This window comes from Phoenix dactylifera, chromosome 1 (assembly GCF_009389715.1).
Source record: "Phoenix dactylifera cultivar Barhee BC4 chromosome 1, palm_55x_up_171113_PBpolish2nd_filt_p, whole genome shotgun sequence".
In the NCBI taxonomy this organism is placed as follows: Eukaryota; Viridiplantae; Streptophyta; class Magnoliopsida; order Arecales; family Arecaceae; genus Phoenix; species Phoenix dactylifera.
In genome coordinates, this window is record NC_052392.1 from 37,465,831 (window position 1) to 37,488,468 (window position 22,638).

Sequence of the window (22,638 nt, forward strand, 5' to 3'; positions counted from 1 at the left end):
GATTTTTTTGTGTGTTAACTATTTAACTTTGGTGCACTAGTTGAATTCATAATACTGAAAACTAGCTAAATACATGCTCATGATAACATTGACATGGGCAATTTTCCAAAAGTCTTCTGGATTACTTTTACCTTTCTTTTCTTTCTCATACAATGCGGATACAAATACACCGAATAAAATAAAAAAAATACAAGCTTACGAAGTGCCTAAGACAACTCTCTACCCAGTGGGCAGCTCCGTCTTACATTACTGTTCACTGGGCATAATAAAAGGGCTGATTATGCGATATATTACCGTACAGACTGTACCGTCTGCCGACACCACGTGAACCTCCTTTTCTACGTTTGCCGACTCTCAGAAGCGTCACGGAGGGTTTTCGTTTCTTCTGCCCCTCTCTCTCTCTCTCTCTCTCTCTCTCACGCACTTGCCGTGGATCCCGTCTCCGTTTCCTCCCGCTGATGGCGGAGAAGAAGGGCTTCGAAGGGTTCGAACCCATATTCCTGGAAACTAAGGCGGACTGGGAGCAGGAGAACGCCGGCGCCGATCGCCGCCCTTTCCTCATCTACGTCTATGCCCTCGACTCCTCCCGTCTCGATATCATCGCCACGGACTACCACTTTCACACCTGGGAGCGCGTTGTCACCGTCCCCGAGCTCGAAGACCTCGTATCTCTCTATCCCTCTCTCCCTCTCTATTCCTCTCACTTTCCCTTTCTCCCAATACCCAGCAATTCGTATGCTAAACCCTTCACCTGCTCCTTTAGACAATGATTCACATGGTTGCATGATATTATTTGTCTTCCGTTGTCGTATTTTTGAATTAATGAATTAGGCATTATTTTGATCCTCCAATTTCTTTCTTTCTTTTTTTTTTTGATCCAGTTCTGCTGATTTTTGATGAAAAGATTGCCTTTGATAAATTAAAAACTTTAACAAATTCTCTTTGTGTTTGCTGTTTCATACCAGAAGGTCGCTTCATTTTATCTAATATGAGAAGCACCGTGCAGTGAATTTTATAAAGATTCGCCCTTTTGGTTTCACTGTTTGTGCTGACTGTGCTGATCATAATGCTATAAATATCGGTGTCGGCACTGTTGATAGATTCATGTATTCGTGCAAGCACTCGACATTTGATATGAAGTTGCATTGGCAGCATTTTAATATAAAAAGATTTAAATATGCCAAAAAAATGCTACTTTCTCGAATTCAGCACCTAAAAGAAATGATATTTGCTTTTTTTGAATATTACAAACCCACTGCAAATTATCTTTTACTTTCTCAGAGATACCATTTTATGACATGATTCAAAGTCTTAAAAAATGCAATTTAGCAGTCATGTTGCTCACAAGAAATTAGAGTTTAAATTGTGCGGCACACCTGGAGGTTTAGGTTCTAATGTTGATTGGTACTAAACCTCTATGCCCATGCTTTAATCTTGTATTGTGACTCTTTGATTTCTCTTCAACAATAAGTGGTCTCTTGATATGTTAGGTAATGTTAATTATGTTGCCTGGGGTCAAAGTTCTCTCAAATGTGTATGTTTTAGTGTTTGATTCATGGAATCTCATATTTTTATGTTGCAACGCAGAGAGATGACATTGGAATTGGGGGCACGTGGTCTGACTTTGTTGAGTATCTCATATCATCTCTGTCTGTGGGGGATGTAAAGCTTATTATGAGTGGTCAGCTTACCAGTGACTCTGGTAAGATTTTCTAGCCCACTCGTAATCATCTTTAAAGATGCATTTTAAGATTGAGCTGTGTTATGTCTTTACACGACAGGAAAGCACAAAATTAGGCCCATCGATTTTGAAGTGTAAAACTTTATACATGTTGAAAATTTTGGCAAGTTATGACGAAGTTGAAGTGTGTCTTAACCTTAATCTGCATGCATTATCCCATCTATATAAGGTTTGCTGTTACCTTAATCGACAAGCCTTATCCTCAATTATTTAAGGTTTGCTGTTACCATAGTCAACAAGCCTTCTCCCATCCATATTGGTCAGTTATATGGTCCACATACAATCCGTTAAATTCTTTTCATATTCTTACAAGATACAATCCAGCTCTCAACCTGACATCAGTCATATGATTAGAAGCATTGGGAAAGAGGGTGGTCTGACATGAAATCTTCAAGCCTGATTTTGTTAAAAAATAAAAAATTGGTGGAATAGGATGGGAAACAATCATCCCAAAAAATATTCCCATTATTTAGGCTGTGATTCCTCCTGCATTACATGTATGTAATTGATAAATTTTTATGTTCTTAATGAGTTAATTTTCTTGTCTTAAACTAATGTGTCTCCTAATGTGGCCAGCTCATGTTTATATCTGTTAAGGATCTTGTAGTGCTTTGTCAAAGATGAGTTTCGATTTGTTCCTTCAGAAAGATATGTTCAGATTGAATGTTTATGTCAATCTGCATGCTTAATTTTCAGTATATGATTTTCTTTGAAGTCCCAAAAAAATGCTGAATTTCTATTTCTTTCTTGTGATTCTAGTGGTCTTTATGTGTTAAAGTTACACAATTCTTTGGTGGTTATGATATAGATGTTTCTCATGTGTTTGCAATAGAACTGACAACCTAATATGTTGTTTTATGGTGCAAAAGAACAAGTAACTTTGCATGTGGCAGAAACTCCTAGCAGAGATTATTTCTTATACTGATCATGCTCTTTTAATTAACATTGATACATGAGCTCCTTCAAGGAGGAGGCTACTTAAGCTCAATATAGGAATATGGCAGCCTTCTGCTGTAGGAAGAATTACAAAACTTGTTATTTTTCTTTTATTTATTTATTTATTTATTTTTGAAAAGTTTGATTTTGCAGGGGTGAGTTAAGTTATGCTTCTGTGTTTGCTAATCCTCTCCAGGAAAGGGGGATTACTATCTCAAAGGAAGAGGTTTATCTTGAATGTCAGGCTGTCAGCTTGTGTTAATATCTCCTGTTACATGTTCGTACTTGAGATACATATACTTGATAAAACCTGACTTGTTGAGAAAGCCTATTAACTATCACCTGGTTCATACATGTGTTAGTCTACATGCTTAATTAATTATAATTTGTTTTTCAAATAATTGTAACTTCAACTGTATGTCTGGTTGTCTATCTTAAATCTCTTTTATTTTTGATAATTATGATAAATTTTTTTTTAAAAAAAATGCTTGTGATAATACTGAATCTATACAAGTGGTTCTTGGGGAATAAAAGGACAACCATTTTTACATGAATGTTAGGAACTCCTGGTGGTGTTGATGAATTAACTTTTACTATTTTTTGTTTCAGTAAATGGAAATGTGTTTTCTCTAGTGTTACCCCATGCAATTATCATGTATTGCAAATCCCCCCTGATATATGCATATCTTCATACAGTCATACTACTTGAGGTGTGGATAAAGGTATAAACTTATCATCCAATGACTAAGATTGCTTTCCACCAGAAAGGTTTTAAATTTCAAATTTGTAGGTGCCAAGAGTCAAGTGATGAGTGATGACCATGTCTTTGCTAAGTGATAAAAGTACTCTTATCTTTTTTAAAATTTACTGCATGACCTCAAATCCCATGCACCTTCCCTCCCTCCCTCTGCATGCTTTTGTGTTTTCACTCTCTTGAATCTCCAATGGAGAGGTTGAATTTGGCATGTCTCATGAATAAGTGATATTCTCTTATACTTCTTCTCTTCTCAGATTCTTCCCAGCCTTCCCATGCATTCAGGTTAAAGTGCAAAGATCCTTTGAAATATAAGTTGCATCGGGTTTATTCCTTAATCTGAGTCTTCAGTTGCTGTTCTCTCAGCGCCACTACTTGCACTTCATCAGTTATGTTGATTCGATGTCCCTTTCCCCAACTACCGCCACTAGCTTTCCTATCCTACTGATCTGGATGCTGATAAACATGCACCTTGTGTCTCGCTACAAGGCTGATCTATGGTTAATCAGAAGCATATTTATGTAATAGACTGCATGCAGGGGTTATTTTGGGAATATTGCATAAAAATGGCCATCCAAGAATTCTCATTTTTCACCGTGATGGTAAGGAACCTTAATAAACTTAAGTACTTAATATTCTAGAAAACTAGCATTCTATGTTAATCCAATTAGCCAGCTAAAATAAACTTGATGAGGGTTCTTGATGTCAAAAGTTTTAGTTGTCAGTGATCTTTGAGGTGGAAACTTTCTAATCTGTACACAAAATCATATTTGCTTTTCTATATTTTGTAAATAAGTGAAAATAATTTTTGTTAACCTTTTTTTTTAGGAAAAAAAATTTGGCACACCCTAACTTGATCAATGTTATTTGAGTTTGGAACTTTTTACAAGAGGACGCTACTTGACTCATGCGTTACACAAATTTCTGGTAATTCAGGTGCTGCTCATGCAAAATTGATAGCTCTCAAGTCGAAAGGACTACCTCGCATCTCATTTTCTCTCAATAGAGTCATCAACTCATCAGCTAATGATGTGATGGCAGATCTTGCTCTATCACTTTTTAAAGCCTGCAAGAAGAAGCAAAATGAAGTCGTAAAAGGTTGTTAGTCTTCCTCATACTAGAATATGTTTCCATTTTCTTTTGTTTTTGAATCATGTAATTTCTGCTTCAGAAAGTAGTCTGCCAGGTGCATTAAATGTATTTAAACTAACATCATGGGCGTGCTTGATTATCTTGAGGAACATGTTCTACTGTTTTCCACTAAATATATAGTTCCAATATGCCTTTGACAATGGTTATCTTATTAGGGTGATTAGATCCAAGTACAGAGATCCCATAGGGATTGGTGGATATTTGATTTTTTTGTTTCCAAAGCTTCCACGATGGTTCGTGTGCTGTGATTACTGGATATATGAAATAAATTTGAGGAAGTATTTGACTTAACACATCATTCTGGCATGACACAAAATTGTATCACTCCAATTATTAGGATATATATCTGTTGGGCAAAAAATCTCTCTGGGATCTCTCTGGGTCTGCATTCACTTGTAGATTAATACGTACATGTATGTATGTGGCATGCATGTGTGCCTTTGGCTTACTTCATTAACTGATTATTTGACCAATTTCATTATAATATAACTTTTTCATGAGTTACACCATACCATCTTATTCTTCTTTTTCGATCTTTTAGTGGGATAGTAACTTTTACAAGAAAAAGCTTAAACATATTGAGTGTAGCTTTTGCTCTATCATATCATCAATTCACATGTATATATGCAATATGGTTAATTTTCATGATATATTTTCCTCTATCTGAATATTGTACTGATTCTTTATATATTGCTTTCTCCGTTTCAGAACGAGATCACTCAACACGGTTAATGGGAATCCTATCATCGGAAAGGGTAGGTGATTGTTTGTAAGCCATTTAGCTTTTAAGTTACCTGGACATGTTTATGACACACACATATGTACAACCTGTATGTTATTGTAAAAACAACCAATTTTTTTATTCCTCCTTTGCATTTGATGACTACTAGTAAATATTAAAATTTTCTTGGTTCTAATGCTATACGAATTTAGTATCAATATTAATCTTGTGATGCACAATGAATCTCATACTAAATTCTCTATTTTGTTATTATTAATCTTTTCTTTTATAGTAGCAACTTTTAATTATTATTGTTATTATTAGTGATTAATCTCATACCTTATTATTAACCTTTACTCATTAAGAACAATATGTAGTTCATTATAGATATTTACTGCTGAATCATTTGTAACTTGACAAAAGAAGGTTTTAAATATCGGTACTAAATCCTGTACAATTTTCTATCAGAATAGTATGGTTGTGCTACAATACTAGTACCAATGGTACAGGTCAAAATTGACAGCATAACAAAGAATGAAAAATTGCAAGTATGCACCAATATGGTTTGTGCATACTGTTTGTACACACCTACAATGTTTTAAGTCCTAGCGGGATGAGGGTTTTCTTGGCAGGACGGGGAATGTCCCGATTGTCCCATCCCGTTTCTGTGAGAAAACAAGACCATGACGGGGTTGGGACTCTGAAACTCATCCAGGCGAGGAAAGAAGAAGAAAAAAGGAAAGAAAGAAAGGAAGGAAAGATGAAGAAAAGAAAAGAAAAGGTGAAAGAAAAGAAGGAAGAAAGGAAAGAGAGAAGAAGAAGAAAAAGGAAGGAAAGAAAGAATCAAAGGAAGGGATAAGAAAACGAAAGAAGAAAAAGGAAAGAAAGGAAGGTAAGGAAAAAAGGGGAAAAAAGAAGAAAAAAAAAGAAAGAGTGACAAAGAAAGGAAAGGAAAGGAAAGGAAAAGAAGGGGAAAGAGACAAAGCGTACTTACAAAACTCTTGACTGGGACTGTCGCCGGGATGAGGTGGGACAGTTGTGCATCCCGTTTCATGTAGAAACTAGGACACCCCTATCCCACGGAATTTGAAATCTTGCACATCGGCATGGATTGATACAAATTGGTATACCTGATACATACTGGTACACAAGGTTTTGGCATCTTGGCACCTGTATTGATGTCAGTTTTGCATCAAAATGGTACGTTACTAATGTTTTTGTCCTGCTCCAATGGTTTTTGAATTTATGTAAGCAATCATATAGACTGATTAGGCTACTTCTATTGCCCATTTTTTGATGGAACATCTTCATTTCAAATTATATCACATTAAGAGATTGGAAGATGTAGTGCAAGTTTTTCTTTTTTGTTTGCTATCCAATTGCTTTAAATAGAACCCTCATGTATATTGATGAGTTTAGACTTCGTTTTTGTTTTCGTAAAATCAAAATTGAGCTTGTACATCGAGCTTCTTTTAGCCAACTATGAGGTAATGACATCTCAAGTTATTGCATAGAAAGCAGATAACAAGATATTGTACATTGTACTTCTAAAAACCAGTTCCATTCGCAAGAGGTGTCTTTTACACTCTCATATCAGGATTCACCTTTTCTCCTTAAATTTCATGCGTTCTTTGAATGAGCACTGCATTATAAAATCATTGGATAGGTTTGCAAAATATTCATCTATTTCCATATTAATTAATCTTCATGTCATATGCGTAGAAGTAATAGCCTAATATGAGATAAATCTTATTATACACATATTGAAGTTGCCACCATCAATTCCAGCTACTTTTTTCTATATTTTATTTTTCCTTGGTATGACATGTTTAGTGACCCAGCCATCATTAGAACTCATCATTGGCTAGCCAACCCATATATATAGATGGGCTTGGCTTGGCCCATCCATTTGGCAGGCTTAGGGATGTTTGTAAGATCAGGCTTAGGAATAATGCGTTAAGTAACACATCCTCCCTCTTCCTTTTTTGTTCTATATTTGGTAAACTCCATTGAGAACTGCCACCAACCTTCACCATTATCCCTCCAGTTATCTCCCTCCACTCTCATGGCTCTATCAAGGATTGTCACCTCTATTGGTCCACCCTTCAGGTATGCCCTAGCCACCCAACAATCCCCTTCCCACCTGCTATAACTTTCCTTTCCTTTCCCTGTTTGTTTTAGCAACCTTTTCAATCCTCAACCCTCTCCATCCCTCCCACAACAAAGGCGATGGTGGGCACCACAAGCCCGCCCTCTCTCCCTCTATAAAAAGGGCCATTACTCGGTTATGGTCTCGACAACTTGGGGTTTTGGGAGGGGCGGTCTTGGAATAGGTCCAAGCCTCTTACTGTCATGTTTGTCAATCCAAGCCTTCTACCATTTTACTAAGCAATGCCCTGCCTTCTCCTCCTCTTTGGGGTAAAATTGCTTTGTCTACCATTTGGCTTGAAGCTTGGCTATGGTCCAGCTCAGCTAAAACCTAGGTATGTCCATCAAGATTATTACACATGTTTTGAAAAAGGAAAGATAGTTGCGCATTCAGGACAAATGACATTGCAGGGAATGTTTGACCAACTAAACTAAATTTATTTTGGACTTTTGGATTGTACTTTTGGATGTGATAGTAGCGGTGGAAAACCATTTTCTAAATCCCAAGATGTCTTGACATAATGTTTTATACTTTAGTAGGACATTCATCAAAATTTTTAGAGGCAAATTAGTAATGGAGGGGATGGGAATAGAAAGTCATTGGGAAAACTAACAATTTGATTAGGAAAGTTGCCATAGAGTTAGTCATAGCTTCTAAATCTATGTAGAAGTTGCAAGACATAATGTTGGTAGTTTAACAGAAATAGAGTTTACTAGGAAACCTGAAGAGGAACAAGGCTGTTGGACTAGATGTGGTTTCATAGATGGGCGAAGGTAAATGACTCTAGCATACTTTAGATGAATAGAGGAGATATCTTAAGCTGGATAAATCACTAAATTGATCTTGTGCCATTATGTGGAGGCATGAGTTATACAAGACAGCATTTCAGAAAGCGATATCTTATTATGTGTTTATGTTATGAAGGTTAGCTATGGAAAAATTCAAAGCAAAAGACCAATTGGCATATGGTTGGAATTGATGTATAAGGAAAAATAATGCAATAAGTACGTGCCAGTGTTAATGCTTACGTGTCTCCAATTTGAGGCTAATTTTTATACAGTATTCTGGCGCACAGATTTGTCTTATCTGTATCAATGTGCATACCATCTTAATGATTTCGTAATTATGGACAATGTGCCAACTCTAGTGTATCAATGGATTTCTGCAACTCTTGAGCACTTATTCTGTCCATTTAAAGAGCTTTCATGAGTGATTGTATTAAATCCTCAGTCAATCATCTCCAACTGTTGGACCAAAGTATTGCACCATCATCCCTTAATGCCCTTTGCTTTCAAAAAGATTCAAAGAACTAGTGTGACTGAAATATGTTAATTGATGGAAAGTTTGCCAGAATGCATCGAACTTAAAGAATTTTCATCCATGTTGATGGTGAGGTTCAATTCAACGATTCAATTGTATTATCGCCAAAAGATTGTTGGAGTTTAACATACAATTGTAATATAAAAGCTTATGTGGCCTTTTCCAGTTGTTGCCTTCAACTAGGCCAACATTTAATTTTTTGAAAATTTTCTCCAGTGATCATTGGGTATCAGTTCCTCTCCTATTTGGCTTTTATCATCTCTTTGTTACACCTTCCTATTAAATGCTATGATTTCGACAGGAAGGTGGACAGAATATTAAGATGATTTTTGTGTGACAAACCTGAGGATTTGGTGGAAAGGGGCCTTTCACTTCTTGCAATCTGTCTCAGTCTTTATGATTTGGTGGTGGGAATTATCTTGCTGTGCCTACTGTCCTACCAATCTTTCTCAGTCTTTATGAATTTGTCAGACTGCTATTTGTTGGCTTATAAGATTGCTTAACCATGTAATTGGCAGCAAATTTTCTAGGAAACACTATTTCTGAAAACCTTTTAGTGGCTGCAACAGTTGGGCTTGTTACTACTCTTAGAAGGTTGGAGATGACATGCTTTTCTTGGAGGATTTGGGGATATCTGCTAATGTGCTTTCTCGTGACATGCCTACCTTACTTTCACTTTGAACATGATTTACTGGCTTTGAGTAGTTTCCATTCTTGCTGATAGCTTGATCTCCTCCTGCTCCTTTCTCCTCTTCGTTTGTAATTGTGTGTTTTAGTTCACCTTTTGGTTTATGGCAATCATGGCTTTATATTCTTTGTCTGCCATCATTTCTTCTTATTGTCGTTTGTCTGATACAAAAATGATCGTTGTATTTATACCAATCAAATAATGTAACTGGACAAGATATCATTTGAGATGTTAGACTAATACAATGCTGGTAACTATAGTAGTGAATGTTTAGCCATATCCATCCTATTGAGAGAGACGGTCATGTTAACATGGAGTCAAGAGAACATTGGCACATGCACTTAACAGGTTCACATGATATGTTTGTTTGGCTGTCACTGTACATTTCTACGGCTCAAAGTTTAGTAAATGGTCCATCTTGTATGCTCGCATACGTTAAGACATGAAGGTGCTATGTCATATGTAAAAGAAATACTTCTTTTTATGATGACGAACCAATCTTATTCATTTATCATGGTGAATTTCATGAACTCAATGATCTGTAGTCAAGTTTCTTCTGTAAAGCTTATAGTTTCTCACAATTATATTAGTGAGGATTGAACCAGCAACTTGTGTTGTTACATAGAATATGTCTACTTGTTAACCAGGAGAGGAATGATAGCCTGCAGAAGCAGCTTGATGCTCTTTCATTTCTTAGTAAAAGGAAGGCACCTAAGTCAAAGACATCAGACAAACCATCCATTGCTTCTGATACCCTCAACAACTATGATACGATGTTAGCTTCTGAGATGCAAGAATCTTCAGGTAAGTGATTGCCTTTGACCTCTATCTATTTTTGTTAATTGGCTTCATGGAGTAAATTTGGGTTTTGCTTTCCTTTGCAGGCAAGATAATGATATGGTTAGACGCTTTACTTATAGGGTATCTTTTTATATGAGCACTTTGTTGTATTGAACTAAAAGTATAAACCTTGACTTAAAAATAATGTGAATCGGGCAATCAACCGACCATATACTTGATTGACCTTTATGGTTCAAAAGGAATTACGAGTTCTGCATAAGATCTAAAATATATGGAAGAAGTATAATGATAGATAATAGTGAATTAACATCACTTCACCTACTGGAGTTAATTTTATGAAGCCTTATTTGCAATCTGCCCCAAAAAAAGAGAGCTGGCAGAATATTCTATTCAATCATTTTGCCCATAGATAAAGGTACCAAAATGTTTAAACTTATATTACTTGCAGAGTGTACTGGATGGTGTAATATAGTATACATTGAGCATATATAGAGGGATCAATGCATATAGCGTATATAGAGGGATTGCCTAAGGAGAGATGTTAATTAATGTCTAGCCAACTAAGATGGATGACATGGTTAAATGGTTCTTACAGAACATAGATGACAAGAAGGTCCTTGTAAGGTGGTATCACCAGCAATATTTGTTGGTGGACATGAGAAGGACATGCAACACATTATGGTGAAAATGCAAGAGTGAGGTGAATATCTTCAGTTGACTTTGATAGGATGGTTTTTAATGGTCTGCATGCATAGATATTCTAACCTAAGTGGTTATTGAAAATAATAGCTGATAAACATCTTATGTTCCGTGGAATATGACTATATGTGGCGCTTTTGTTTCACTTGAAACTTTTCAGCATTGTCATATCATTGATAGGAAAACCATTCCTTACAGATTGAAGGGTTTATAGATTAGATAAATAAAGAAGGCATTTATCCAGGAAAAATCATCTTCTGATACCTGTATTCTAAGGTCAGAGATTACATGGATGAGCTGCTTAATGTGTTTTCATGCTCTATAGTGTGATTTCTAATATTTATGATCTCTAATATTTTACCCTTCTCTATTGTTCCGTTTGTTAGTCAAAAAATTTTTACTAGCAGTGAACTATTCCAGCTAACTAAACTGCTCATGCAGAGATGCCATCCGTAAAGGATTCTCAGTCTGTGAAGATAAGTCGACGAGCTGCCCCTGTGTCTCGCAGGTAACTGTTACAATTCTATAACGTTTTTGCTCCAAGGTTGTTCCAACTATGTCTGTCCTGTTTCCATGACGTGGCATAGTTTGTACAGAGCAAAAGTAAGAGGTGTTTCCTTGCAAGATACTGGGGATATCGATGACCACTAATGCATAACAGTTCCAAGAAGACATTATCATCATAGATTGGTCCCAACTTATGAGTAAGTTAAGAGCTTGAAAAAAAGAAGCTGTCTCCATTCTTATTTGATTCAAGTGTTTTTTTTTTCTAAAAATAATATTTGTCCTTTGCTTAGATCAACAATTCACTAGAAATGGTTTCAAGGTCCTTTATGTATGTTCATTGCATCTACTGCAAAGCACTACATGGGGAAAAGGAAAAAAAGCGTGCTAGCTTAAGAGCCAAATGCTCATTACCATGGAAGATATTCTGCTTAGGTGTCCTTTAGCAGTTATCTGATTATTGACTGATAGTAGACTATCAGGATACTGTGTATAAAAAAGAAAATAGTACTGATTGTATACAACCACTGTAATTGTTATTTGACTTTTTAGCCATTCTTACTAATGCAGATTTTTAACAAAATGCTGCTCTGTGACTGATCATGATTTTTTTCAGAGCTTATGTGAAATAGTACTGATCTACAAGGTTTAGATACATAGATCCTGACTTTTAAATGCAACCAGTCTTCCTTAATCGTAAGCTTATAATCAGTGAGATTTTTAGTAGTATTTTGCTTAGTACGATAGGACTTTTGCTTTGACTTTGGCAAGGGAAATCAAAGCTTGAAAATAATGGGAAAAACAGAAAAGAAAACACTTATGCTCAAACTTATGAGAGTATTTATGTGTCCAGACGTGAGAGATATTCCCTCATCTGGGTACTGGCTGAACAGTGTAACGACTATTTGTAAATAGGAGGCCTTAATCTGATCCGTTGATTGTTTTTAGTGGACATTTTGTCTGTTGTATTAAATTTCATTGACTTTGTGGAAATATCAATTCTACTGGAAAATCGAATAACTCTGGGGGTGCCATACTGCTGCGTTGGTTGTTCTCAGCTAGTATTATCCTACTTGCAATTTTTTTCAAGTCCTTCTTCATACTTGTTTCATGTAGTTTTGCAAGAATAAGTAATGTCAGTAATTGTCTATCATTGAACAAAGTAACTGTATACTCCAGAAATCTGCCTCCCTTACAATAAAGGAGCAACTTTGACCGGACCCAAACTATATCTCCTGTTTTAAACTGGAGAATAGTATCAAAATAATTTCTATTTTCTAGAGTTATCTTAAATATGCAGGTCCCTTTTATTGCATATCTGGATCCATGACCTCATGATTCCATTTTTTGCATTTGGCATTATGCATGACACTTCCTGCTAGTTGAAGTGAGGATTGTAAAGCCTCACCATTGATGGATTTTGAGCAAAATGTTAGGCTGGATGTGCTGACAGGATAAGATACTAAATCCTTTTTCTTCCTCCTCTTCTTAATAATGTGCATTTGTTTCTAGTGCAACTTTCTAAATCATACTATTCATCTAAATACTTTTTTTCAGTTATACTGTAGTTGTGATTGGTTAACTGTAATGTTAGGTCTGTAGAATGCACCATGGCTAGCGCCTTTTGTCCATGCCATACATTAATGCACATATTTTGCAAGTTACATAGTATCAACCTTGTTCTCACATAAACATCCATATCTCATAAGATATATGAAAGAAATGTAACTAAGCAAAACAGCGACAATAAACACTCAAATTGGCTCTGCAATTTATTATGAGAACCTTGTACTTTGCTAAGTAGTATGGCATGGTTCTACTCTGTTGTGTTTGAGTTGTTGCATACTAACAAGTTGGTGTTTTTTTGTAGAATTGAACTTGTGAAGTATTACCTCCTTGGTTTTCCATAATCCTTGTTTATACCAGTAGAATTGTACTGGTTTTATCTTCAGCTAAATCTGTCCAAATTTTATCTAGAGCAAACCAAATGTTATCTCACTTACAATTAGTCCTCTCCCACAATTCATGCCCGTCTGTGTGTGTCAGGTTCACCAAGATATGCTACTATTGTATGGAAAGCATATTTCTGGCAGACAAGTTATGTCATCGACAAAACTTTCTCAAAAGTATATCCTTTATCATTTACATATCTTTGTAAAAGGTAATTTTAATTAGAAAACAAGAAGGGAAAATGAAACGAAAATCTCTACAAGCCAGGCTCCTCTGTGCAGGCAGTTATTATATAATCATAATATGAGGTGTTTCCCAGAATTAAAACAACGAATTTTACAACTTTGTTCATTTCATTCCATTGAGTGCTTCCACCCTCAAATCTCTCTAGCTTTTATTCTTGGTACTCTGGAAAAAGGAATAACAGCCATTCTTTCTCCTGCAACACCAGAAAAAACAGTTCAAAATTACATCTTGATGCGGCTGATACCTGTAAATTGATGAATGAATTTTTTGATTGTTGATTATCTAATCTTTGTTACCTGAATCTTACTATTGCTATGTAAAACCTAGCCGATCAATTTAGCTGGAGAAGGCCTCATATTTGATGGACCTTTTTTGAATTATTCTGTGTATATTCTTTCATTATTCTATGTTTGTCTTTCTAGTGCATCTTTTAAAAAGTGTTGTTAGCTCCAGAAGATTGTGACAAAACAAAGTGACATTTTATTCAGAGTTCATGTTAGGTTATTAGTTATGCACTTTGAATGACTTATGGATTTGAATAGTCAAAGGATAATACAGAGGATAAAAAGAGGGTATACTCTCAGAAAGGAAAAGAAATTTTTACTTGAATTTTGAGGTATTAAAAAAAACTACGCCTTATCCATTATTTAAAAGTATAATGAGAAAAACAAGATTTGGTGGTGTGAGAAAAATACAAGGAAGAATTTATCAGCAATATATATAACTGTTATAGTAAATCTCAAAGCCATTTACATACATATAAGAATTAGGAAAAAATTCTGATTGTTCTGTTTCCTGAGATCTAAGAATTTTCATCTGCAAAAAGCTTACCTTCCTCGACCGTCGGTGCGATTGTTTTGGCTCAAATAGCTCAACTCATTCTCCTTCCACCACTTGCCATCAGTATTCTTCTCCAGCATGCCCTTCTCGCCATCTGTCAGCATAGGCTTCGGCAAAGAGGAACGAGAGGTTACAGAGCTCTTCCTCCTTCCACCCAAAGATACTGGGAAGAACATTTTTAGAAGGAAAGCTCCATTGTACATGCTCTTGCTCTTTGGAACCCTCCTCATCCCCTTCTTTGCCTTCTTTTGCTCCTCCGCACTCAGAATCTTGTCTTCTCTCTTTTTCTCTGGAGTGTCCTGTATGAAATTCGCAATCTTGGGCAACTCCACAAGATCTCGTAGGGAAAGCTCATTGATGGTTTCTGGCATGTCATCAACCATTTTGATCATCTCTTGTCGGTGTTGGCTGATGGCCTGTGCTCTTGAGTTGGAACAAAGATGCTTCTGAGATGTAGGTGAGCCTGCATTCACCCCAGATGGTGGTGATGTAACAGTTGAATCACCATCATTGGCAAGCCAGCCGAATCCATGACTGCTTGGACTGCCATAATGGCCATAATTCCTATAGACTCCAAGGTTCCATGGTCCACCTCTGATTGTTTCAGTCCATGCATCGAACTCGATATCATTTGAACACTCGTTCATGATGCAAGTAGGAGTGGGGAAGCTGAAGCAAACAGCCAAATCTTGCTGGACAGAAAGCATAGTGAAGAGGCAGCAGGTTGGATGGATCGAGGGGGAGAATTGTGTTAATGGAGCAGAGCCGAAGAAGCCGCCTGAGCTATTGCAGCATATCACCAACAGCAAATCCTTTTATAGACAAAGGCCTATGTCCTTATGCTGCCTAAAACTTTTTGATCTGTTTGCTGCATGGTTGATAGGGTGCTATTATAAAATCCAACGAGGTCAAGAAAAGGATTTGTGGACGAGCACATACGCAAGGGGCATCTCCTCCTTTCCTAGCTGTTTCTCTTGTCTTCCTAAGGACAAGCACTAGTTCCTACTATTTGTTTGTTTGTTTTTTATATAGTGTATGATTGTTTGGAATCAGATTAGGTTTGCATGGGTAACACTCATGTCATCTTATCTAATGCATGGTTGTGATCATCTTCGCCGTGTTCCAGAGGGAAGCATGAAGACTGTACATTATAACGTTCATCCCACGTATATTGATTGTTTTAAGACGACGTATTTGCCTGAAGCCCGTACACTCTTTTTGACCATTTTGTCTCCTAATAACAATACAACAGCAAATCTCAAACCTAATAGGTGTGCAATGGCGGTCTGGTCCATCCAGTCGGCATATCACACGCACAAAAAAAAAGGCTAAATATTAGTATGAGAATAGATGAATAATATGAAAAATTAGCATAAATATCGCCTGCTTAAGAGGCTGCATCAAATGATAGATACCAGCAAAAGACACTAATTCTGAACTTTTTTCTGCTTTTTGTTGGTTTAGATGTTGCCTAAACATAATAAACAGCAAAATGGTTTGAAATATAGCCATAGCATTGTTATAGCGGCTGCTGTAATGGTTTACGAGATGAAAATATTACATATAGATCAATATAGAGAATCTAAATAATGGTCATTATTTCATTGTTATTTCATTATAATGGCTACTACATAATATAAATAATAGCCATTATTTAACATTTGTATTGTTTGTTGACACTATATTAAAAAGAGCGTTAGGGTATTCTTCAGATCAGTCAATTTTGCCCATATATGAAATCTTATTTGATTCACAAAATAAATTTTATTATATAATAATTTTTAATATAGGTGTTTTGGAAAGAAAAATTATGCACATAACCAATCATTTCTTTCCATCTTATTCTTCCCACATTTAACTCCAAATTCTTGTCATCTATATCCTAACTAATCTCTTATTCCGCTCTATATCTATTTTCTTCTATAATAACCTTATCTCCCACAATCTGTCATTCATATACCAATCTTTACTATCTAATTCTCTATCTCCAGTCATATTTCAAAAGTTTGATATTTATTTTGCATTTTATTATATGAATCATCAAGTCAAATCTTTATGATAAAATAAGATATGTAATATAAATTTATCTTAAAAATATTAAAATAATTTATTTTATTTCCACCTGGCTGTATGCTGGCCTAAATAAAATATTTCAAACTTTGGTACCAGATGGAAAAATTGCTAAATATTATGGTCATAATTTCCATCCTACGTAATACCTTGAGTCTGATAACAACTGCAATGCCCCACGAAAAAGAACTAAACCTTCATCATAACGTATCTCCCCAGCTTTCTTGATAGCATAAGTAGACGCCATTTGTTCCTCTCATGGAAGCATGATTGGCTTCGCCATGATGCTTTCTCAGTTAGACTCTGTCCACCAGGGGACCTGATAACGAGCGTTAAAAAGTTAATTGATTGTAGATGGTGACAAAGGTTTTTCTCAGTGGAACTGTGGACACCAAGGTGACCCGATATCGAAACTTCAAGTTAATTGATTGTAGATGGTGACAAAGATTTTCTTCTAGAAGTTTGTGTCTTCCAATTGGACGTTGACAAACTGTAAGGAAGAAGATTAAGTTAGCTAGGCATTTGGTGAGCACCCTTTTATAATAATGCAAGTAAACTAATGGTCTCTGTACAAATTTGCAGACCTACTCAAATTATTGAAGCTAATGACATTTTTTAATGTAATTGGGTTACCTAATCCATTATGCCTCAGAGAAATTTTAAGTTACTTGCACCCAAATGAATTCCTTGAGAAATGGGTTTTCCCAGGTGGCCATTACTCTTTGCTAAGCAACTAGAGTTCTGTGTTTGGATCTTGGATAGTTACCTAATTCAGAATTTAGGTAGGTATAGTACAGATAGGCCTCCCTCTTTTTCTTTGAAAAAGAAATACACGAGAAAAGGATTTTCTTTATAATATGATTTAAAGTTTCTACATAAGTAACATATGGAAATGTGGAAAAGATAAACAAGATAGGTGCTGACACTCTTCACCACTAACATGTACAGATTCAAGCATTGCTATGAAAATTAATACCCTAGTGATGTCAAAGAATTATTCAAAAATTAGTCACATCTCCCTACTTCCAGCTTAGGTCTAAATTACAATTTTATAAAGCAATTTAATTGTTTAATGTCTAGATTTTGAGAATATGTTTCATAAAACAAGATTTCATTAGATTTTGTTAATATATGTTTGTTAATATACCTAAATAAAATTTAGTTTTATGAAATATCTAAGGGTTCTTTCCCCCTTCATGTTCTTTTATGCACAACCTTCAAAAGACCAAGTCTTCATCCCCTAATCACATTCTTCTTGCATAAGAAATAATCTTACCCCAACTCACCTCCTCCACCATCCTTGCTCTCTCTCACTCCCCCCTTTGTCCATCCACCCCCTCAGACTCCTCTCTGCTTGTCTACTCCCCTTGCACGACTCTCCTCAAAGTTCCCTTTTTTATTCCTTTCACTATCTCCGGTTCTCTCACTTTCTACACTCTCCTCCTCATCTTTTTTCTTTTTTTCATTTTTTTAAGGATTGTGATACAATGTGCCACCATCAAGATGAGAAATGCTAACTAGCTTAGACAACAATTGTTGACCTCCTCATCTTCCTTCTTTGTCTCCTTTTCTGTTGAATTTTTGTTTCTCAGTTCCCTACATAACATGGTAATAACACAGGCTTTATAATCACATTATTTGTTAAATACGCGTTAATAAAAATCAGGATTTACAAAAGCACTTTTCATGAAACCAACAAATCTCTTTGCACCTCTAGGTCCAGATACTATGGGTTTGTCTCTAATTTTCATATATATTTTTCTTGAGAAAATCAATTCTATATATGTCGATTTGATTACAAGATCGGATAATTTGCACAACCTACTAACACTAGCAGTGGGTGACATAGCAGAGTACCTTATCCACTGAAGCTTGCTACCCGAAGAGTACCTTATCCACTGAAGCTTGTTACCCATGAAGGTAAGAAGTATCTTCTTGGGAGTTCAATATTGCTCGAAGCCTCATTCCTGTGATAACACTATGACATGTAGATACACAAATAGAGATGTCCTGCAAATTTTTGAGGCGAAAATTTGTTGCTGTATGTAGCATCACTAAAAGGTCAAAAGGCAGATGTAAGTAATCTGCCACACTGTTCTCTCAAAAAATAAGTGACCAGCCACTTTGAACCACACCACCGCATCTAAACTCAAAAAGGTTGTAAACGTGAAACTCTAGAAAACTTCTTAACATCTGTTACCATATCAACTGATTGAGGAGTATACAAGGCATGGTGTCTCCCTTTGGCTCTTTGCTCAGAAAAGGTCTGATCATCTGTACTTCATTTCTTGAACCAATCCCTGATGATTGATCTGTAAAATCTTGTGATATAATTAATCAAATAGGGTCTTTCCACCCTTAGTGTGTAAACATACGAGTACTTTGTGTATACAACAAGAACTGCTACAATAATGAAAGAGTATATTCAACAGAGAGAACCATTCAGAAGGCCAGTTATCGGAATGCTACCTAAAGTGCCAACAGTGTTGGATAAGCAGGCAAGAACAGCTGTGGAGGATCGGATATCACCTGCTTCAACGTCTGTAAGTTTTCTGGGACATATCTTCCTGTTCCGATCTATAGCGATATTCCCCTTGTGAAAAATTTAACGCCTCAGTGACAACCTTTAGGTAATGTAGGAAGAACTGTTGCTTGACCCAGTATACTTCTCCCTGTCATTCATGATGCATGGAAAAAGGTTCAGTTCTGTGGTTCTCTAGAGTTACAATGGAAGCGTAATCTTGGAGGTGTCATCTGATGTTGTCAGTTTTGAAATGTAACAAGCAATTTTCCTTCCGACCTATTGTTAAAATAATCCAAATTGATTGACCATCCATCAACCAACAAGCAAGTTAAAAGCAAACATTTTCCAGTTGCTTATGCCGGTAAGTATGCTAATAGTCACCTTCCTTTCCATAAGCGCCAGACTGATTATCTGAAGCCTAAATTTCTGCAGCTCAACCCACAAGATGAGCTCAAGCAACCTTGTGAAAGCTCTGTGGAGCTTAGACAAAGGCCGTTTAGTGTTTTCCACTTCAAGGAATATAAAACACAAAAAATAGCCTAAAAATTAGAGCCCATGAAATTCAGTATTTCACTTCAATCCATCAAAAAGACATCCAGCAATGCATTATCAGCCTCACTCTTCTTGATCCTCAAATTCTGCATGCTGTTCAGGAACATATCCCTCACCCTCCATCTCCCAACACAACAAACGCAACACCAGGTATGTCTCTTCCCCTCCATAATGCAATATCTGATCAGATTTAAAAACGAAGACAAGATTTCTGATGCAAATCCAACTGCATCCACTGACCTTCTTCACACCTCTCTCTCGCATGGTCTTCCACACTCGAGCCATGCTGTCCCACCTCCCTCTTGTACCATACATCCGACCTAATACAAAATAAGGAAGTGACGAGCGAGGCTTCAACTCCATCACTTTCTCTGCAACTATTTCTTCCAGCCGCACATTCCTGTGAATCCTGCAAGCTTCAAGAAGCAATTCCCATGTTGCTGCAATAGGCTTGCGAGGCATAGTCTCTATAATCTCCATTGCCTCTCTCAGCCTCCCTGCACGGCCCATCATGTCCACCATGCAGTTATAGTGCTCCAGACCTCGTACCACCCGATATCTCTTCTCCATGGATGAAAATACTCTCTTTCCTTCATGGACCATGCCTTCATGACTGCAAGCAGATAAAACACCAACAAGAGTAATTCTATCAGGTTTGTTACCACTCTCTTGCATTTCTTTGAAGATTCTTAGAGCTTCTGTGCCTTGCCCATTTTGAGCAAAGCCCATGATCATGGTATTCCAGAAGACCAAGTCCTTGGTAGCCATTGCTGAGAAAATTTTCATAGCTGATTCCGTCGATCCTAACTTAGTATACATGTCTGCAAGAGCACTAGAAACAATCAAATCTGCCTCAAAACCCAATTTAAAAACCAAACAGTGGATCTGCGTTCCCTGCTCGGTCAACCCAAAACAGGAACTTGAACGCAGAATACTTGCAAAGGTGAATCCCGTCGGCCTGATTTCCTTCCTCAGAGCCAGCACAAAGAGCCTCAGAGCTTCATGCACAAGCCCGCTTCGTGCATAGGTTGATGCCATGGAGTTGAAGAGCGCCGAATCCCATCTGTCCATTTCTTGGAAGAGCCGGATCGAATTGTCCAGTCTGCCACACATGGAATACAGGTCAATAACAGCACTAGAAACTACAGAATTCGAAAGGAATCCCATCTTGAAGCATTGGGCCAAAAGTTGCTCACCCTTGGCCAAATGCCCAAGGTCGGCGCAAACATGGATCACCGACGACACCGTGAACTCATCAATTGGAAACCCATGAGCTCTCATCGAACGGAAACACTCCAATGCCTTCTCACCATGACCTGAGTTGCCGTAAACCGAGATCATCGAATTCCAAGAGATGACATCGAGGTCCTCCATGGCTCGAAAGACACCGCAAGCGTAACCGACGACTCCAACCCTCCCATACATATCAATAAGTGCATTGCCAACCACGGTGTTCGATGAATTCGAGCCGCTACGGATGAGAAACCCGTGCACTTGTTTGGCGTGCCGAGCATCGGAGACACAGGAGGCAGCGAGGGACAGCGTGTACTCGCTGAACCTCGCGCCGAGTTCTTGCATTTCGTAGAGCAGTTCAGAGGCCTCATCGAACAAGCCATTGGAGATGTACCCGGAGATGATGGAATTCCAGCTGACAGTATCCCGCAGGGGCATTTCTTCGAAGAGCTGGCGGGCTTCGTGAATGCGGCCGGTCTTGGAGAGCAGAGCGAGAAGAATGTTGAACGAGAAGGCATTCTTGGAGGGGATTTCGTCGAAGACTCGGAGGGCGGAGGTGGTGGAGCCGAGGCGAGAGTAGAGGTCGAGGAGGCGGTTGGCGAGGAAGGTGTGGCGGTGGAGGCCGGTTTTGATGAGGTTGGAATGGAGGGTTTGGGCGGAGGGAAGGGAGTTGAGAGAGAGGCAGTGGCCAATGAGAATAGAAAAGGAGGAAATATCGAATTTTTTGAAGGGTCCAAGGTTTGGAGGGGAAATGATCATAAGGGGCTAAGATGCGGGGTTTAAGAGCGGAGGGAGGGGCACCCCATTTTTTGTTTATCTTCCGATGCTTCCTTTCTTGCTTCTTTTGGTAGTTTTCTCCTCCCATTTGGAGTTTGGTGGGGGAGGAGAGGGAGAGGCATGGGGGGTTTTCTTCCCAGGTCTCAAAAGCGCTTTTTTTTTTTTAATAAAAAAAAACACTTTTCTTTCCTAAGGTTCCTTATGGAAACGCATTCACAATCGAGATCGATTGAAATAAAAATTAAAATAATCATTATTTCAACCTATTTGATTCGTAATTGAAATCAAAATTGAAATAAAAATAAAATTTAAATGCTAGGAAAGAATAGAAATTGAATGTTTAGGATTTTAGGCATTTACATTTTTCTTTAGAATCACTATTCTAAACTAAATAGCTGGAATGGAAGTCACTCATTTCCATTCTAATTCTAAAGTCTAATTTCTTCCAACCAAACATGCTCTTAATCACACCAGCTTGTTTATAGGTTTCTAAAACCAAATTGATCCATTCTAACAGGGAATTTAGGGAGCTTGTTTTTTTTTTTAAAAAAAATTGATATTATTGTGGCCTGCTACTGGTGGAAGCTTATGAACTTCAAAGACGGGTATGCTGCCGGGCAAGAAGCAAGAATGAGAACTAGCTTTGCAAGCAGAGTCAACTGAAAAATAGACATCAGAATGAGAGTTGGTTTGCTACTTAGACATTTTGAGGTTAATTAACTTACTCGTAGAAAATTTACCTATCATGTAAGGTCTGCCAGCAACTTTTGGTCATCATATAAAAATTAGGCATATCAAAAGACAAAACTAGTTTCTCAAAAATTTCACTGAAAATCTTGTTATTGTATTGTTGATAATGTCCGTACACTTATGTACAGAAATCTCACATGCATTTAGGTTACTCGTACATTGCTAGGGTTAGTTCCACTTCAATTGCAAGAGTTGAAAGAAGAGAATAGATAGAATTGAGGATGCTAAATA

General features: G+C 37.2%; 2 protein-coding genes across 10 annotated transcripts; one reads left to right on the forward strand and one right to left on the reverse strand.

Moving 5' to 3' along the window:
- Window positions 1-355: 355 nt before the first annotated feature.
- On the forward strand, window positions 356-19,111 carry LOC120103797. 7 transcript variants are annotated; one of them, XM_039133480.1, is made up of 8 exons: window positions 356-665; window positions 1,588-1,702; window positions 4,368-4,529; window positions 5,292-5,338; window positions 10,109-10,265; window positions 11,403-11,469; window positions 11,549-11,665; window positions 19,004-19,111. In XM_039133480.1, the coding sequence occupies exons 1-7, from the start codon at window positions 459-461 to the stop codon at window positions 11,610-11,612; spliced, it is 819 nt and encodes a 272-aa protein (XP_038989408.1). In that variant the 5' UTR covers window positions 356-458; the 3' UTR covers window positions 11,613-11,665; window positions 19,004-19,111. The 7 variants fall into 7 exon arrangements, with proteins under 7 accessions (XP_038989408.1, XP_038989406.1, XP_038989400.1 ...); XM_039133478.1 differs by lacking the exon at window positions 19,004-19,111 and adding an exon at window positions 14,462-15,610; XM_039133472.1 differs by lacking the exon at window positions 19,004-19,111 and adding an exon at window positions 13,512-14,041.
- Window positions 13,588-21,740, reverse strand: LOC120103804 (pentatricopeptide repeat-containing protein At1g43980, mitochondrial-like). Of its 3 annotated transcripts, none has more exons than XM_008812708.4 (3): window positions 18,429-21,740; window positions 14,493-17,061; window positions 13,588-13,854 (listed from the first exon to the last, which is right to left on the reverse strand). In XM_008812708.4, the coding sequence occupies exon 1, from the start codon at window positions 21,637-21,639 to the stop codon at window positions 19,711-19,713; it is 1,929 nt and encodes a 642-aa protein (XP_008810930.2). In that variant the 5' UTR covers window positions 21,640-21,740; the 3' UTR covers window positions 13,588-13,854; window positions 14,493-17,061; window positions 18,429-19,710. The 3 variants fall into 3 exon arrangements, with proteins under 3 accessions (XP_008810930.2, XP_026666245.2, XP_026666244.2); XM_026810444.2 differs by having other exon boundaries at window positions 14,493-15,787; window positions 16,721-21,740; XM_026810443.2 differs by having other exon boundaries at window positions 14,493-21,740.
- Between the last annotated feature and the right edge of the window lie 898 nt (window positions 21,741-22,638).